At 41.4% G+C, this 16,897-nt stretch overlaps 1 protein-coding gene across 7 annotated transcripts in view; it reads left to right on the forward strand.

Annotated features, from left to right (window-relative positions):
• The window catches only part of NRXN3 (neurexin 3), a 1,690,724-nt gene that overhangs the window by 495,410 nt on the left and 1,178,417 nt on the right, over nt 1-16,897 (forward strand). For all 7 annotated transcript variants that reach the window (XM_059914768.1, XM_059914763.1, XM_059914764.1 and 4 more), the window contains 2 exons: nt 395-696; nt 6,408-6,569. In XM_059914768.1, the coding sequence (XP_059770751.1) occupies nt 395-696; nt 6,408-6,569 (464 nt within the window). The remainder of the gene's footprint in view (nt 1-394; nt 697-6,407; nt 6,570-16,897) is intronic.

A 16,897-nucleotide genomic window follows, 5' to 3' on the forward strand; every position in this document is an offset into this window, starting at 1 on the left:
TCTACAAGCATTTAAAAGCCAATATTGATGCAAAAGCAAGTAAACCTCACTTTACCACTTTGCATGAAATTTCCCTTTAGGTTTTTCTCTGAGAAAATTTGAAGGAAATATAGCAAGCTTTCCTTCACCATCGTGTTAGTCTTCTACTCCTGTGTGGACATATAATTTCTCTGCAGTTACCTTCTCTGCTAGTTTCCCTGGTACTTAGATACAAGTCTTGTGGAAGAGTTGGAGGGAGTGTTGTGCTGGTATGAGGCCTGTGGCAGGGACACTGCCCTGTGTGTGTGTGTGTGTGTGTGTGTGTGTGTGTGTGTGTGTGTTCTGTTTGGTATTTGCATAGACCTGGCTCATGCCAGTCAAGTGTTGACTGCTTTCCCCTTTTCTTTCTCTGTAGCTCGAGAGGAGAATGTGGCCACTTTCCGAGGCTCAGAGTACCTGTGCTACGACCTGTCTCAGAACCCAATCCAGAGCAGCAGTGATGAAATCACCCTGTCCTTTAAGACCTGGCAGCGGAATGGGCTCATCCTGCACACGGGCAAGTCGGCTGACTACGTCAACCTGGCTCTGAAGGATGGCGCAGTCTCCTTGGTCATTAACCTGGGGTCTGGGGCCTTTGAGGCCATTGTGGAGCCAGTGAATGGAAAATTCAATGACAACGCCTGGCATGATGTCAAAGTGACACGCAACCTCCGGCAGGTAATGGCTGAGGGGAGAGAGTGCCCAGAGGCTCCTCTTAGGTGGCTGGGGAGGAAGTTTGTGAAGTAGGTGGTGGGTTAGGTCACATGGAGAGGGGTGGAGATACCCTATGGGTTTGGATTTGTCGAAGTCAAACTTTCTCCCAGCCTTTACAATTTCACAGGGATAATTATTAGAATATGTTTCTTCTCTTACTTCAATTTTCCATTTGTGCTTGTTATTTAAGAAAAAAATTCAGTTGTATAGATAAAAGTTATAAATACTTTCCTTTTGTTTTGCTTTGCTTTTTATCATTTTCTTGATTACCTTTGAATATTGTATTATTGTTAAATCAATTAGGGAGAGCGTTTTGTTTCTGCAGCTTGGTAGATTTTCCTCATTCTTTGAATATATGTTTTTCTTTTTAATTAAGTTAGCCATTGCCATGATGCCATAATTTTAATTCCTTCCAGAAAAAGTCTTTCTTTTTCTCTTCCTTTTAATTTACCAACCCCTCGTCCACTTTTATTCTTTCTGTTGGGTTGTTGTGTTAACCTCTAGCCTTGGAGTGAATTAGCTGGGATCTTTCTGAATTCCTTTGTTTCTCTGTTCCTTGGTGTTGTGGTATACTTTATTGCCCCTGTCTCTACCTCTGACACTCTTCAGTTGACTAGGAGGCCTGGAAAGTGGAAGGACCCACATAAAAAAGTCAACTTTGGAGCAACCTTTCCTGGTTCTGTCCGTGCTTGAGAACTCCCATCGCTTGCTGATTCTAAGCAGGCAACTCCGTCAGGTGACAACGCTCTCAGAAAGCCTTAGCACAGTGAAGTTGTTTTCCGTTTCATAACTAATAATAGTGATAACAATAACAACAATAATAATACCTCGCCAGCCCACATCAGGAAAAAATTAAAAACACTTCCTGTAAAAGTCAAGGTCTGTTCTGAGACTGCCTTTTCCAGGTTCTGTTTTCACTTGGTTTTTCTACTTGTGAATTTGTCATTAAACCCAGTTGGACAGCATTCATCCTTTATTAAATCAGAAAGCATTATGTAAATTTCCAGAAGGTACTTATCAAATTTGCTTCTGCAGTGTGATTGATTTAATGCCTTCTAATGTAAACATGAAAGCATGAGAACTGACAGGTGTTTGCCTGTGTTTTCTGTTTGATAAAAGTGTAACTCCTTAATAACGCTCCGTAAATGGAGAAGGCTCCTCCACATTGGAAACACACAATATTCGAAATACCCATTTCCACACTTAAGCATGTCAAGGAAGCCCCATGGCTGGAGATTCTGTTCTATCTGTGATGAAGCTGCCAATATCCTAAGAGTTAGAATCCCCCGTCGTCCTCAAACACACGGGTCGAACATTTTTGAATCACCATTCTGTGTTTTTCCTGCAAGGCCGAAGAATCCTGTTGCTGACGTTTCCTTTTGTCATTCCCCACCTGTACTTACAGGAGGGCCCCCCTCAGCTACCAAGAGAGCCCACATCAAGTTTTCATTTGCTAACATATAAGGGCTTGAAAGGTTTGAGTAGCAGAGACGAGACCAAAAAGTAGAATATGACCTTTTGTCGGTTTTGACTGGCAGTTGCACAGTCATACCCTTCTGGCATTAGTCAGCTAAGGGGGGATTTTCACGTACTGGGGAGCGGAATCAGGTTGTGGTTCTCACCAGCCAATCTGTTTCTCTCTCTCTCTCTCTCCCACCCCACATGCTTCTTTGCCGTTCTAGAATGATTCCAATTAGCCGGAAAAGGCTCACTTGCATTTCCACTAAAAGCACTTTTCTAAAATAGAGTTGGGCCCTAATTCAGTCCTTTACACTGAAATGGGGATGAACCAAACTGTAATTCAAATATTGGTTGTGCTGAGTTAGTCTGAACAAGCAGAGGTAAGGCAACACTGTAGGGTTTCTCTTCCAAGTTCTAAGACCCGACTCCTCTCTGTGCCCTTGGACAAAGCATTTAACCTTTCCACACCACAGTTGTCATTTGTGAGATGGTGATTACAATCCTCCACGTGTGGTGGCTAAATATGCAAAGCCCGTTATGTTCCAGAAGGATTATGAGCTCATCCATGGTCTGTCTGGGTGCTAGACTCGCTGGGACATGCACATGATTTACATGCTGAGTATTCTTTCAAAGGTGACTGCCTCTGTCTGTCCCCATGGATGCAGCTAAGTAGAGCTCTCAAGACAAGGCTACTGAGGCCCTAGGGTGTTGGGGGCATTTCTCGGCAGAAGGAGTATGAATCTTGTAGAGAAAGCGCACCTAAAATTGGACCTCATCGGAATCTGGACTGAATGCTGCATCCAAATGCAATTTGTTGAAAGAGGAAAAAATCTCAGAAAAGCAGAGTTGATTTTGCAAATACAATCCTTTCAACCCTGAGTCAGCTAAGATTATTATTTTTCCCATTAAAAGTACATTTATAACATCTTTTTGAGTTCCCTAGGATACATTTGAAGGGGTGGGAAGCCCCTTTCTATTTCAGTTAAACTGTAAATCACTTCATAAATATTTAACAATAAGCTGATGGCAGTCTCGCCTACTCTTTTGGTAAGGTTAAATGGCTTCTGTGGTAAAGATTCAGCTGAGGAAAGCTTACTTGGGGTTTCCTTACCAGATGGAGCAGAACTTTCCCCCTTTCTTCCTTTTTGGTCATCTGCTACGGTTCTGCTTTTGGGCCAAGTCAGGCCAAGGTCAGGTACTTTATTGGGGGTACTGATTAATGGAGGGAAGGTGGATTATCTGTTCTAAATTATAACCAGGACCTGAGTCCAAGGTCATGGCCATCACAGGAAGTGCTTTACCTTTATATGCCACTTTAGTCAAACCGCAAACACAAAACTGGGGTTACGCATCTTCTAGCCTTCCAGCCTCCCAGCTCAGGGTGTGTTGGCAATTTAACGTTTGAAAACAGCGAAGAAAAGACTAATTGTGGGGCTTCTCTAATCATGCGTAACCTGCCAGTCCTCTCTGCTACCCATGCACGAAATTGCTTACAAGCTTGAAAAGCATTCTTAAAGAGGAATGAGGGGAGGGTGATTCTAACAGGAGACATTCTGGCAAGGTAAACAAAGTAACAGTATTGGCTACTGTAGTGAAGGAGACTCCAACTATTTTGAGGCATTCTAACGACACAGTTATTTTAACCTGAGAGAACAGGAAAGAGGAGAAAGTTGCCCTCCTGCTGCACAAATCCACACAAAATCAAGGGGGTTGTGGATCTTTAAATTACCCATGGCAACCCAGAGTAAACTACACATGTAGCCTTCCTGTAACTGTTTTAAGATGTTTTTGTCCTAGGAGAAAATCATGATTGTCCATGCATGTAATCAGAGTCAGATGTGAAAAAAACAATCCCCAAAGTATTGGTTATTTCAGCTCTCTCTATTTATCTACGTGTGGAACGATAAACCTTGGGGGTCTTTTCTTTCAGGACAGGTGGATTGTGTTTGTGCTAGAGGGTGGGAAGGGAGCGGGGCGGTGTTCTTTCAGAACAGCTCTTGGAAAGTAAGTATGATGCTAATTCTGACTGGGGTGAGGTCTGGTCTGAGTGGTATCTGGGAGAAGAGGGGCGTTACAACGACAAGGTGGGCTGCAGCTCCTTTCCTGGCTGTGCCCCAGGTGCCAAGGTTTTCCATAGAGTCTTGGTCTCATTGTCTTCCCCCACTCTCTTTTTCTGTGTCGGGTGCCTTTTTTTTGAAAAACTAACACAAGATCATTCATGCAATGTGTCATTTTACTAACCGACTAATGTACTAACACCCTAACGACTCATCTTTGTTTTTAGTTCTTTTAATTAACAATCGTTCTGTTCACAATTTTTAATTTCCTTTCTTCCCCCTTTTCCGCAAAGCACTCAGGCATCGGACACGCTATGGTAAACAAACTACATTGTCTGGTAGATATCATTCTTATTGTCTCTTTTTTTGGGTTTGCCGTGTGTTGCCCCCCTTTTCCTCCCCAAACCCCCCTTTTATCCTCTTTAGAGTTGTTTCTTCTTTTAAAATTTTTTGTTGAATTAAATACAAGCCTTTCTTTTTCTTTAAGAAGAAAATGGAAGGGGATGCACCTGTCCTGACACTATTTGGATGAGTTTGGTTGGGACAGTTTTCCTTTTCTCTACTTTGTAATTTTTTTTTCCTAAAAAAAAGTTTTTTTTAAAGAAATGTTCTTTGTTGAGCTAAATTCGTTTTGTTTTGTTTTCTTATTTTGCAAGTTCCAAGTTACAGACTAGGGACAACAGAGATTTCTATTGAGGACTTTCTTCTCTCCGTGTCTTCCTACCCCTCACTCGTCCTCCTTTCTTTTCCCCCTTCCCCACTCCCGAATCCCTTTTTTCTTTCCCTTTTGTGTGGCCACGGCTGCCACAGGTGATCTGGGGAGGAAAGTACTCGACTTCCTGTATTCTTCCTTTCCCTCCTTTCACCTTACTTCCCACCTTGGCCAAAGGGAGCTGTGCCAATTTGTGTTCTCCGTACAAACTCTGCATGGCATGTTCCTGTCTCGTGAATTTCCCCATGGGCATCAGAATCTGTTCCCTCATTTTCCTCCTCAGTACTAACAACCTACCAGTCATCAACCCCACTCCACGTTCTCCTCTCTCTCTTTTTTGTCTCCACGCTTCTTCATGCTCCTCTCACCCTTCATATATTTTGGGGTTGGGTTTGGACTTTTTCTTTTCTTTTTTTGTTAGTAAGGGAGGTGGCAGGCAGGGGAAAGACTACCCTTCAGTTTTGAGTGTGTTTTCTTCTTTTCACTCCCATCTTGTTTTTCAGTTGGTTTAGTGCATGTAAGTGTGAAGTGGATTTTGATTCTCTTCTTTAGCGCTCCTTACCCTTGTCCCACTTCCCTCCCTTTTATTCTTCTGCCTTCTCTCTTGGCTCCAGATGATTTTCGCATGGGTGTGTCAGTGTACGGTGCGTGCACGCTTTGAGGCCCCATCTCTTCTCTGTGCCCTCCGCTCCTTTCATGGATGTTGGGTGTATGGGTGCTGTTTATTTCCTGTGGGCATTGTTATTATTTTGGCTATTATGCCTCATCATTCCTTTCTTTTTGTTAGCGTTGCCTTTTTTGGTTTGGATCATTTCTTCTCTGGCTGGTGGTGATGGCAGACAAGGGAGGACAGGGGTTGGTGTCCTGGGTAGTCCGTGGCATGTATCACCCATGACTCATCAAAATCAAGACCCTTTTCCTTCCCTCCCTGAATGCATGTTTGTCCGCGTGGTGTGAGCCCAAAAAGAAACAAATAAAAAAAGAAAAAGAAAAGAAAAAAGAAAAAAACCATCAACAACCAAAGACCAACCCCCTAACAAACCCCATTGTCAAACATCTCCTTTGCTGTTTCTCACGACCACTGTAAATTACAGTCTTTCAAAAGTAAATGATCATTTTACCAATGAACTGAGACGTCTGAGGATAGTTCCATTTTCTAGCCTGACTGAGTGAAGAGGGCAATGGGTAGAGCGAGTTGTTCAGCTTGGCGGTTCCGAAAAACTCTCCCAGGAGTCTGCAGGGAAACACTGGAGGCTTGGGCCACAGGGAGGCAGACCAGAAAATGGAACTTGGCTGCACATTACCAAAATCAATCCAAATTAGAAAGAATACCTCACCCAAATCTTAATGAAAGTGATGCCACAGGTAGGGGAAGCCCCTGGATTTTGATAGGACTGTAAGGTCATTGTTGGGATTTTTTTTTTGTCCCTATGTCCCTCCACCAGGTGACAATCTCTGTGGATGGCATCCTTACCACGACGGGCTACACTCAAGAGGACTACACCATGCTGGGCTCAGATGACTTCTTCTATGTGGGAGGAAGCCCAAGTACCGCTGACTTGCCAGGCTCACCCGTCAGCAACAACTTCATGGGCTGCCTTAAAGAGGTAAGGTTCACCCATTCCGTTTAATGCACTGACTGTCTAAGAACAAATGAAATTTTCAGTTCAGTGACTGGATCTGTCCTCTAATCTATTCTGTGAGGCCATAGGTTGTAGCAGAAAAGACTCTGGACTTAAAAGTAGAGGCCCTAGGTTTTGATCCCAGTTTAAGCTGGTTGCAGGACCTAGGGTTCGCCACTTAAGTACCCTGTGGTTCTGTTTCCTCATCTAACTAATGAGGAACCTGATCCACAGGTAGCTGTGCTTTATAAATTAAATGAAATAACTCAGATGAAAGGACTTTGAAATCACAAGGAACTAGACCTGTGTGAAGTTTGATTTTGTATTTTTGACTTGGCAAGTAGGGAAGCCTTAGCTAAAAGTGGCTCAATTTGTGGTTGTGTGTCTTGTCTAAAACATAACATATGTATTATTTTACCTTTGCTAAGATTGGTGTTCCCAAGAGTCTCATTATTCGAGATGAAGGAAAATTCTCAGGATATAATATTAAGGCCCAGAAGACTCGTTTTTCCTTTTTTTTTCCTCCCTGAGAACTAGCAGCTGTGAGAAAGCAGTGGGGCTTTACCATTACTCATTTATTACTGTTGTAGCTAATGTGTTGAGACCTCTGTCTGAGAGCAAAGGAGCTTCAGTCAAGTGTAAGTTCAATCTCTAAGGTCAATTGTTGAGGCAAAAAGAATCAGACTTGATTTGCTGGAGTTCTTTCAGCACACAGTGTCATCAGAGCAGTGCACTGCACTTTTTTGTTTAATCTAAACTAAGCTTGATTGCCTAAGATAGCTATACCATTTCCCTGTGGAAATTCCTTGAGAAGCTAACAGTGTTCTTTCTTGTAGATAAAGATCCCTTGTGACATGTTATGAGCCTCCTCTCAGGGCACATGTTTTATTCTTATTATGGTTATTTGAAATCTGTTGCACATCAGTTACATATGAGATGGCATCGCACATGCATGCATTCACTCACGCCACTCGGCTGTGAGCTGTGTCTAGACAGGAGTTGCGTCTGTTATACCTGGCATAGAGCAGGTACATAATAATTATTTATTGAATGGAGACATTTATCAAATAATCATTGGGTACCTTGTTTGTGCTGTAACTAACCTTAATGGCTCTTTGCAAACCACGGTCTCCGTGTTTGAAGACTTTATAATCTGGGAAGAGAGATGAGATCTGTAAGGGAACAATTATAGCTCAGGACACTATGTGTTCAGTGCCACAGATGAAGTGATCTAATTGAGCTGAGGAAACAGATACACTTTAGGTGGGAGTCAGCATTGGAGAAGAACTGATATTTGAGCTGGGCCTTGCTGCAATAAACCATGTGTACATTGAGAGAAAGGGGGAGGAAGGAGAGACATGACAAAGGAGGGAAAAATCCAATTATAGCTTTGTATTGTTTTTGGTCTGAAGGAAAAATGACAGGAGAAAAGTCTTAGAGAGTTTTCTTCTCTCTGCTGGACATTACCTAGGCTTCTGCTGGCTACAGGGACTCCACAGGTCATTCCTGACGGAATTGCAGTAGACATAGCGCACTTCTTCCCTGGGATTTACTCCTATTTGAAAAGAATAACGGTATAAACTACTCTGTCTAATGAACCCTGAAAGATTCTTAAACACCGTTAAATCACACTCCATTGGAATTGCATTCTCATCAGAAATAGATAGGAGCATTCTTGTTCCACATTTGTAGCTCAGGAATGAATGAGGCATTGATTGCTGTGGAGAGCTGGTCCATTTTTGTCGTGAAACAGCCCTGAGCCTGGAGTTTCTCCTGGACTGGATCTAGGGGTGGACTGTAGGACAAATTTTCCCCTGCACACAATTATGTTGAACCATCTCTCCTTTATGTATTTTGAGACAAAGGAGCAATTTCCCAACTGCAAATCTATCAATCAGGAAGGATGCCCCTGAATATTTTGAAACAAGCCTCATAAAAACATGGATATTTCTGATGATTTTATCCATGCAGAACCTAAAGTAAGTAAAATCTGCACACACACACACACACACACACACACACACGTACTCACATACTACACTGTCCAGGTGGAGAGCAGACAGCTTCAAAAGTCTGTGAAAAGTGGCACTTAATAGCTTAAAAATTAAAGACAGTTCTGAAAACCAGTGTCAATGACAGAAATAACAGTAATAGTAATAAAAATATGCACATATCTTAGCTAGCAGCTAAGCAGAATTTAAATCCAGATCAAGTTAGAAGAAAGAAAGTCCAAAACAGTGAAGGAAGTGGTAGGCGAAACAAGAACTTAATATAAACTTTTGCACCATCTCTCCTTTATGTATATAGTATGGTCTTTCTAAGGGAGTTGGGAGAACTTCTCATTTGTCTGAGTGCTTTAAACAGATAGCTTTGAGGTTAATGAAATCCTGGCATAGTCTTTCTTTCCATTTAATCATTACAATTCACTTTTCTGTGGGAAAGTCTAGGAAATTCTCCTCTTGTTCCTGGCATTTCTCTTTGACAATTTCGTAAACAGTAAAAGCTTCCAGCTATGTTGGGACTTCCCTCCTTGATAAATCCCACTTACCCACTTTAACTATTTCCCCTTAGAACAGTCAGCAGTTATTTTACAACTTTTTCTTCGCTTCTCTATCTCTTTCTTTCTTTTTCTGTCACCTCTGGCCATTTGTGGCTCTAAGCGGCCTTAAGCTGAGCTGGGTGCTTTTATGTTTCATTTTTTTCAAAATGGGGACATGGTGAAGACCCTATGGGATTTCTCTTCCAGATTGTTGATACTTTGTGTGTGACACAAAATAGTTTTTATCTTTGGAACTACAGTTACTTCATACCTGAAAGTTAAGTTCTGGCTCCACTCTTTTATCTATCTATCTATCTATCACATCTTTATTGGAGTATAAATGCTTTACAATGTTGTGTTAGTTTCTGCTGTACAACAAAGTGAATCAGCTATATGTATACATATATCCCCATATCTCCTCCCTCCTGTGTCTCCCTCCCACCCTCCTTAACCCACCCCTCTAGGTGATCACAAAGCACCGAGCTGATCTCCCTGTGCTGTGGGGCTGCTTCCCACTAGCTATCTGTTTTACATTTGATGGTGTATATATGTCCATGCCACTCTCTCACTTCTTCCCAGCTTACCCTTCCCCCTCCCCGTGTCCTCAAGTCCATTCTCTACGCCTGCGTCTTTATTCCTGTCCTGCCCGTAGGTTATTCAGAACCATTTTTTTTTTTTTAGATTCCATATATATGTGTTAGTATACGGTATTTGTTTTTCTCTTTCTGACTTACTTCACTATGTATGACAGATTCTAGGTCCATCCACCTCACTACAAATAACTCAATTTCATTCCCTTTTATGGCTGAGTAATATTCCATTGTATATATGTGCCACATCTTCTTTATCCATTCATCTGTTGATGGACACTTCGGCTGCTTCCACATTCTGGCTATTGTAAATAGAGCTGTAGTGAACATTTTGGTACATGTCTCTTTTTGAATTATGGTTTTCTCAGGGTATATGCCCAGTAGTGGGATTGCTGGGTCATATGGTTGTTCTATTTTTAGTTTTTTAAGGAACCTCCATACTGTTCTCCATAGTGGCTGTATCAATTTACATTCCCACCAACAGTGTAGAGGGTTCCCTTTTCTCCACACCCTCTGCCGCATTTATTGTTTATAGATTTTTTGATGATGGCCATTCTGACTGGTGTGAGGTGATACCTCATTGTGGTTTTGATTTTCATTCCTCTAATGATTTGTGATGTTGAGCATCTTTTCATGTAGTTTTTGGCCATCTGTACATCTTCTTTGGAGAAATGTCTATTTACGTCTTCTGCCCATTTTTGGATTGGGTTGTTTGTTTTTGTGATATTGCTGGCTCCACTCTTGAGTCAAAGTGATTGTGGATTTCACCTGTGTGCACAGCTCCTAACTTGATACCAGAGTAAAAGCGTGACAGAGAGGGTCCACGTTATCATCCAATCATTGAAGTACTCTGCATGCCCTAGTTATCAATTCAATATTTGTGTACACTCAAGCATCACAAAAATCCCCACCTTGTTCCTCTTCATGGTTTTGTGTTTTAACATGTCTGTCATATTTTTGTTCTTGTTGTGTCCCCAGCTCTTAGAATTGTTCTTAGCACCTAGTGGGCGCTCAATAAATATTTGCCAAATGAAATCACATGTTTGTAAGTTTAAAAAATAGCTTTTAGATAAATGCTCTTAGGCACTATTGACAATGTGACTTTCTTGGGATCATTAAAGAACATCCTGACATGGCAATAGTTGAATCTTTTAGGAACCTCCCAGCTATCTGGTATGAGTGAAGTATTACATAAAAAGGCCCAGCAAGACTAAAAGAAATGGGTTGGAACCCACTCTGAGAAGAACGGGATTGAAAAGGCTTTGAGGAGGCATCATAGTATAAATGAAAAGAATACTGGGTTTAAAATCAGAAAACCTGATTGGGAATACCAGCTTTATTACTGGCTATATGGCCTGGAATAAGCCACCGATCTTATTTGAGCCTCAGTTTACTAACCCATAACATGGAGATAATAAGACCTCTGTTGTGTTCTTAAGAACAAATAAAATAATATACGTAAAAGTGAAACCATACATAAATATACAATGATGTTTTGCTACAATAATTATGATTAAGGATCATGTAATCATTCTTATAAAACAGTTTATGAAATAAATATAAGCGTAAGTGAATATACATTAGCACATGTGTATGTTTGTATTTCCCATATTACCAAATCACTATCTGGGGGAAAAAACAACTTTATTCTGAGGTTTGCCTTACTAAAATTCTCTCATCTTCACTGAAATAGGGATAACCCATCCTACCCACCCTCAGTCATTACCTAGTCTGTTTCCTTTGGACACTGGTTTATTTGACAACTGTCAATCTCCCTTCTACGAAAATGTAAGCTCCCTGAGGACAAAGGCCTCATCTGTTACAGGTGTTTCCCCAGCACCTAGAAGAGTTCCTGGCATAAAATAATACACTCAATAAGCATGTCTGGAACAAATAAATTAATTAATTCATTACTGAGCGAACCTCATGGAGCTCTAAAATCTGGCGGAATTTAGATCCACAGGTATATGCTGAAAAAATACAGTATGCCAAGGACTGTGCTAAGACACAAAGATGAATCAGACACAGTTCTTGCCTCAGAGGACCTCACAGTTAGTGGGGAACACACAAATATAATTTCAAGGAAAAGCAGTTAATGCGCAAAAAAAGAGGCATTCACAGGTGAGGTGGGGCTGCTGAGGAGAAGGACTTAGTATATCACGGGGTTCAGGAAAACGCTGTGGAGGAGATGATGCCCGAGGGAGGCTTGAAGATGGATAGAAATGAACAGGGAAGAAGTGGTGCTCTGGGGTGATGGGGCAGCATGAGCAAGGGCCCAGAGACAGGGCACGTCGTGGTGTCTGGGTGAGGAACTTACAAACAGTTTGCCAGTTTGTCAGGGCACAAAATATAAGATCAGGAGTTCTGAAAAGTTAGGTAGGGGCCAGGTCATAGAGAGCTTTATGTCACACTCTACCCTTGGACTTCAGGTAATGGAGAACCATTGAAGGATCTGAAGTAGTAGAATGACATAGATTGACAGCTTGTCTGTCAGGCTTTAAATTCCTTGAGAACTGAAGTTAGTCCATCTACTACTTCTACCTGATTTATCTTTTTGTCCTAGGGAGATGAGGAAGAGTTGGGAAGTCTGGTCCATTGGCTTTAGCACTGGACCAGGAGAGTGCCTGTCTCAATCATCAGGCTTCTGCAGAAAAGTGCTTCCTTCTAACTCCCATTTCAGTTTCCAATGACCCTCCTTGTCAGAACATTTATTTCTCCCTTCCTCTGTCCTTGACATTACTGAGCTACTATTGTTGGATGAAGCAAAGTGCAGTAGAGGAAAGCCAAATCAAGGCTGAGTTGCATGGATAGTGTCTCTATTATGAGGACCAGGGAGCTGACTAAAGCCCATCACAATATCCTCCTATGTGTTGGCGTCTTCTGTGTTGTTTGACTTGGTTCTTTCTACACCATCTTCCTTTCCCCTCAATCTGTTACTTCTCCACTGGCATGTTGGTTCTCCATTTGCCTCTCCATTGCCCATGGAGAAGCTCACCTGCTGCTGAGAACTCTGAGACCGACTGGTCTATCCTACCTTTCTTTTCTCATGTCATCTCTAGTGGGGAGGAAGGAAAGCAGGAGAACGGGGAGAGTGGAACACTTAAAGGAAAAAGGATTGGGTAGAACATCATTGTGCACATTACAATCCACATCCCTTTGTGATTATTAGCCATTTAAAACCGAATGGGATTTTGCAGCCAGAGATAGTCTCTGAACAGATGATTAATGGTTTAATCTGTAATAACTTTACATTTTATAGAACCCTGATAGGAGTCCACATCTGGTGAGCCAAGCTATTTAAGGCTGTGTTAATTCTGTTAATTGCTATATGTTTATTTGAATTGCTGGCACCTGCAGGCTTTAGGATAATGTGTTTGTTGTTGCTTCTTTTAAAAAAAAATATATGCTTATTTTGTCCTGTCTCACTGTCTTTTCTGCTATCTGTTATGCAATCACAATTTCTCTTCTGGTTTTTCTTTTGTATTGTCCTCTTTTTCACTCACTATACTTTTTTTACCCCTGTTCTCATTTTTCCTGCCTCTGTGCTTCTCAGGCTCTTGTTTTGGTGTCCTTCCTGATTTCTCAGGTGGGGATAAATCACTCTGTCCATAACTAGGCAAATTTAGGTCATGGCATTGGGCCTAAAAATTCCCTTTTTCCTAGCTTTGAGAATACTGTGTGGTCCCATGATGAGCAAGATCAAGTGAGGGTTTTAGGGTCAACATGGAAGATGAGAGGAGGGTTGACTTTGGAAGCACAAGTCCAGCGTTTGAGTCTTGCCTAGACTCATTCATTACCAGCTGCAAGACTCTTAGCAAGCCATGTGAATGCTCTTAGCCTCCGTTTTTTCATCAAATAATAATACTTACTTCAGGCATTTTCATGTTGGGAACAAATGGGATAAAAAAAATGGAGGTGCTTTATAAACTGTAAAGCACTGTGAAATGCTAATGTTACTATTTTTTTTTAAAATTAATTAATTAATTTATTTATTTTTGGCTGTGTTGGGTCTTTGTTTCTGTGCGAGGGCTTTCTCTAGTTGCGGCAAGCGGGGGCCACTCTTCATCATGGTGCGCGGGCCTCTCACTATCGCGGCCTCTCTTGTTGCGGAGCACAGGCTCCAGACGCGCAGGCTCAGTAGTTGTGGCTCACGGGCCCAGCTGCTCCGTGGCATGTGGGATCTTCCCAGACCAGGGCTCGAACCCGTGTCCCCTGCATTAGCAGGCGGATTCTCGACCACTGCGCCACCAGGGAAGCCCCGCTAATGTTACTATTTATGTTAATAAATGAAACCAAATTGATCAGGTATGTTTAAGGAACCACTTACTGCTATTTGCTGTTTCTGCAATTAAAAAACTGCAGAAGTTAGGAGAATCCAATGTATCTTTAAAAAGAGCAACTGAATTAGAACCTGGCTACCAGATGCATTTCTGGTACTAATTAGAAAGCCATGCAACCTCTTTGAACACCCATGTCTTGATCTGTAAAATGAGGATCGTTATCATTGTCAAACCAAACACACACTACTGTGGAATACTTCTAACGTAGAAAGACAAGTTGGACAGCAATGCAGAATTTATTTCCCCATTCTTAGGAAGATATGCAGAAAAGCACAGTGTGAGCTTGGAGGGAAGAATGCCTTGGCAGAGTGGAAGGGCCAATACAAAAAGGAGACCAAGAGGGACAAGATTCCAACAAGGCAGAAAAAAGTAGAAACATGAATCAGAATCTGGGAAATTGGAAGAATGTAGCAGAAGAAGACAAGAAAGAGGAGAAACTATGTCTCAGGAGAGGCCTATTGGGTTGACCATAGAAATTGCCATTTTTCTGGGTAAAAAAAAAAAGTCAAATATTGGCAATGTCATGTGAGTCAGTTTAAGAATGAAAATTTTTGAAGAGGATAAATTGGATCTTCTTGAAAAGAGATTACCTTCTGGATTACCAGGAGCTGAAATGGGCAGGGGAGAGAATGGCATTTGATGTCACAGAGGAAGAGGAGACAAAGCCCTGAGCTACTGGGGATGTATGATGAATATGAGGTTTATTTCACAGAGGAGGCAAGGTGTGAGCACTTAGCCCAGGGTGGCTATAAGAAAGTGGTGTGTACCTGAGGAAGAGTATCAAGGGGGCTGAAGCCACAGGATATTTAGTATTGCAGGGCTATGACAAACAGAAAGACGTTCTTCAGTTAATGCCGGAAGAAGATATTAAAGAATGGTTTGCTACTTATAATTGATGGACTATTGATGGAGAAGTAAGATACGGTAAACATTTTTTTAAGAGATCTGGTATTCATTTTCCCTTATTTCAACAAATGTTTCTTGATTTTTATTTTCCTTCATGCTCAGTCCAGTGATTTAGTGGCATTGACTCCATTCCTGGCTCACCTGATGAGCATGTGAGCTCTAAGTCCATCAGGAACTTCCATTACTCTGGCTGTGGTTATTTTGTTCATAGCTGGGCACCTAACCCACACCTAATGTCACAGTTTGGATCAGTGACATTCAGTCTCAGGACTCTGTTTATATCTTGTAGGGGGTACTTCTCCTTCCTTTGAGCTACAACTTGGGATGGTATAAAACTGACCTTCTAGCCGCCACCTTGCCGCCACAATGGGACTAAAAATGAAGCTAGAATGGAGAAAAGCAGAGCTAAAATATGGGGAGAAACTAGGTTCTGGTGACATTTTAAGGCCCTGGATCAAACATTCTTCCACCTAGACTACCTCTGGCTTTCCAGCCATGATTGATTACATTCCTTCTTCTGTCTAAGCCAGCATGAGCTAGATTTTCTGTCATTTGCAACAGAGCCCTAAATGATGTAAAAGAATTCCTCACTCCTATTCTACCCCTGTCTTCTCTGACAAGAAAATAGGTCTTTGGCCAGGAAAAGATAGACAAAGTTAGGAAATTTAATATCAGAGCCTGTTAGAAAGCACCTAATTGGTCTGCATTAATTCAAATTTCTTGACTTAGATGAATGATACAGAGAGAATTTGAAAATAAGATTTTTGAAATCCAGTTGGTTTTTGAGAAATTGTAGAGAATCGGGGAGGTTTGTAATGACTAAAGATGGGAAAAGTGTAGATAGTGCAAGTTATGGGCTTACGAACTTCATTGGCATCTGGGAAAGATTTTGGATTGCATTATTAACAGAAGATATGAGCCCACCGAAGAAAAAAGAGAACCATAGTCATTCACTAAAAACACTAAAAACAAGCCATATAAACAACTAAACTCACATATTATTCAATATTGTTACTATACTTAAAGCTCAGAAAAGTACCGTGGGCCTAGCATAGCTAAATATCAGCAAGGTATTTGGCAATACACTTTGTGATATCCTCATCCACAAGATGGGGAAAAAGGGATTGGATGTAAGAGCTATTGAGTAAAGGAGTATCTATTTAAGTATACCACTGGGTCCTGGTAAATGGGTCCATTTTGACTTACATGGAAGTTTCTGGTGAATGTCCAATGCTTTGTCTTACTCGACATTTATTAGGGGCTTGAGGGAAAGTAAGAGAGCGTGCTCACCAACTTTGTGAATGGCAGGGAGCTGAGAATGATAGAAATATGTGCCTTAATGTTCTGAGACTGAATTAATAAAGGTATGAAAACAAAGGAGATGACAGTTCTATAGTATAATTTATTGGTGAAAATAGTACGCTCTGGAGCTAGAGTTCTTGGCTGCAAAACCCACCTCTATTCCCACTATCTGTGGAATGCTGGGCAAGTTACTTAACCCTCTCTGTATCTCACTTTGCTTATTTATTAAATGGGTAGAATAATTATACCTACTTGATATGGTTGTTGTATTAACTGAGATAATAATTTTAAAACCCTTAGAACAATGCCTGGCATATAGAAAATGCTTGGTAAATTGTGTTTATCGACATCATCATCATCACCACTGTGTGATAATCTGGTTACTGGGAATATTTCTCTTCAGTTCTGGATGATACGTGCTTAAAAGGTTAGCTGACTAGTTGACAGAACATGTTTAGAGCTGAGCTATGAAAAAGATAGCAGTGTGCTCAAGAGTCTGACATAAAAAGAGTTGACTGATGGATCCAGGAACGTTTAACCTGAGGGAAGGATGCCTGAGCTCATGGGTTGAGAGTTGTCTTCATATGTGAAGGACTGTCTTATGAAGTGGATTTAAACGTGGTTCATATATCTTCA

The sequence above is a fragment of the Balaenoptera ricei genome, chromosome 2 (assembly GCF_028023285.1).
Source record: "Balaenoptera ricei isolate mBalRic1 chromosome 2, mBalRic1.hap2, whole genome shotgun sequence".
Lineage (NCBI taxonomy): Eukaryota > Metazoa > Chordata > Mammalia > Artiodactyla > Balaenopteridae > Balaenoptera > Balaenoptera ricei.